The sequence below is a fragment of the Juglans regia genome, chromosome 8, assembly GCF_001411555.2.
Source record: "Juglans regia cultivar Chandler chromosome 8, Walnut 2.0, whole genome shotgun sequence".
NCBI lineage: Eukaryota > Viridiplantae > Streptophyta > Magnoliopsida > Fagales > Juglandaceae > Juglans > Juglans regia.
This window is the reverse complement of record NC_049908.1, coordinates 22,483,086-22,485,127: the sequence shown is the minus strand read 5'-3', so window position 1 is coordinate 22,485,127 and position 2,042 is coordinate 22,483,086. Positions and strand designations below refer to the sequence as shown.

At 32.4% G+C, this 2,042-nt stretch overlaps 1 protein-coding gene across 1 annotated transcript; it reads left to right on the top strand.

Moving 5' to 3' along the window:
- Positions 1–637: 637 nt before the first annotated feature.
- LOC108995403 (rust resistance kinase Lr10-like) lies at positions 638–1,648 on the top strand. The gene has a single exon (XM_018970971.2). The coding sequence runs from the start codon at positions 638–640 to the stop codon at positions 1,646–1,648; it is 1,011 nt and encodes a 336-aa protein (XP_018826516.2).
- The last annotated feature ends 394 nt before the right edge of the window (positions 1,649–2,042 follow it).

Sequence of the window (2,042 nt, the reverse complement as noted above, 5' to 3'; positions counted from 1 at the left end):
TTTTTTTACTTAATAGTTAAGGAAATGACTATTAGTGTATTGATATTTTTTCTATTTTTTAAAAATGTTTTAAAATGATAAAAAAAATTTGAATAAGAAAATTGAAAAAAAAATAAAAACACAATTTTAGTCTAGCGGTCAAAACGAGAGGTGCTACTATGGCGCTCATATAATAATTAAGGCCTAATTGTTAATTATTGAATTCAGATGCTAATGTGAAACTTTCTTTTCTGTCAAACCTGTAGAACCCATACCAATCTCACAATGTGAGTTTTCTATACCAGAAATATATCAGATGTATTATATATAATTGCATGGGTTTTCTTTGGTAATAACACAATTGTTGGAACATTATTTCTTTTGCAGATAATTTTACAGCTTTATTAATTGAATTACTGCTCGGTAAGAATCTTATGTATCTCTCTCTTTTTATCTTTTTTAATTGTTTTAGTAAATTAATCATTCCTTAAACTACGAAACAATAATTTTGAAATGGAGTAATTGGTTGTGAATACTACCTATATGGTTTTTCAAATGTACGACACAATGTTGACAACAGGTAGCTAGACTGATAGTGCAACAATAATACGATCACTTTCGTATAATTAATTTTGTATTTTCCTTCCTAGATTGGCATATGGCAATCAGTGTATTAGGTGCTCCATTTGTGATTGCATTTTTGATATATAAATGGCGAAGGAGGCACTTATCCATGTACAGTGATGTTGAGGAATTTCTGCAAAGCCAAAATAACCTCATGCCAATAAGGTACTCTTTCTCAGAAATTAAGAAAATGACCAAAGGTTTTAGGAAAAGATTGGGTGAAGGAGGATTTGGCACAGTATTTAAAGGAACACTTCGAAGTGGATGTCTTGTAGCAGTAAAGATGTTAAGCCAATCCAAAGCAAATGGGCAAGATTTTATTAGTGAAGTAGCAACCATTGGAAGGATCCATCATGTGAATATAGTGCAACTCATTGGTTTTTGTGTTCATGGTTCAAAGTGTGCCCTTATATATGAGTTCATGCCCAACGGATCTCTAAACAAACACAATTTTTCATCAGAGGCAAATATCCTCAACTGCGAGAAAACATATGATATTGCTTTAGGAGTGGCTCGCGGGATTGAGTATTTACATCAAGGATGTGACATGCAAATTTTACATTTCGACATTAAGCCTCACAACATTCTTCTTGATGAAAATTTGAAACCCAAAGTTTCAGATTTTGGCTTAGCAAAAGTGTACCCGGTGGAAGATAGTATTGTTCCTTTGACTCGTGCAAGAGGAACGTTTGGATACATGGATCCTAAAATGCTTTACAAAAATATTGGAGGCGTTTCATACAAAGCTGATGTCTATAGCTTTGGAATGTTGTTGATGGAAATGGTGAGCAGAAGAAAGAACTTGCATGCATCTACAGAACATTTAAGCCAAATTTACTTCCTCACTTGGATATATGATCAATTCCATGATGGAAAGAATATAGAAATACAAGATGCTACAGTAGATGAAAGGAAAATATGTAAGAAGATGATGATAGTTGCATTATGGTGCATACAATTGAAGCCTAGCGATCGTCCATCAATGAACAAAGTCATCAAAATGCTTGAAGGAGACGTTGAATGCTTGCAAGTTGTTGAATCATGAATGGTGCTCTTAAAAAATAGTTAGTTAAAATAGGAAAAGTCGGATGTAATGAGTTTTTCAGATAAAAAATATATATAGATTAGCCATTGGAAGTGCTCTTACAATACGTAGGAGCAAGTAATGTTTGATCTCGATCTGTGATAGCATCAATATTATTTTATTCAGAAGTGATCATTTTAATAATTGGTCGTAATACATGACTTTTAATTAATGCTATTAGTCAACTTTAGTGCCTCAAATAGTAACGGTCCATATAAAAGTGCCCCAAAATTAAACTAACGTCTATATTATTTTTATATGCTTACTAGCTGTGGTTGTTCATATAACACCCACGACGTGAAATTACTGTGGGATTATTGAGGATAATTTAATTTGGCTTAAAATTATATTTAAT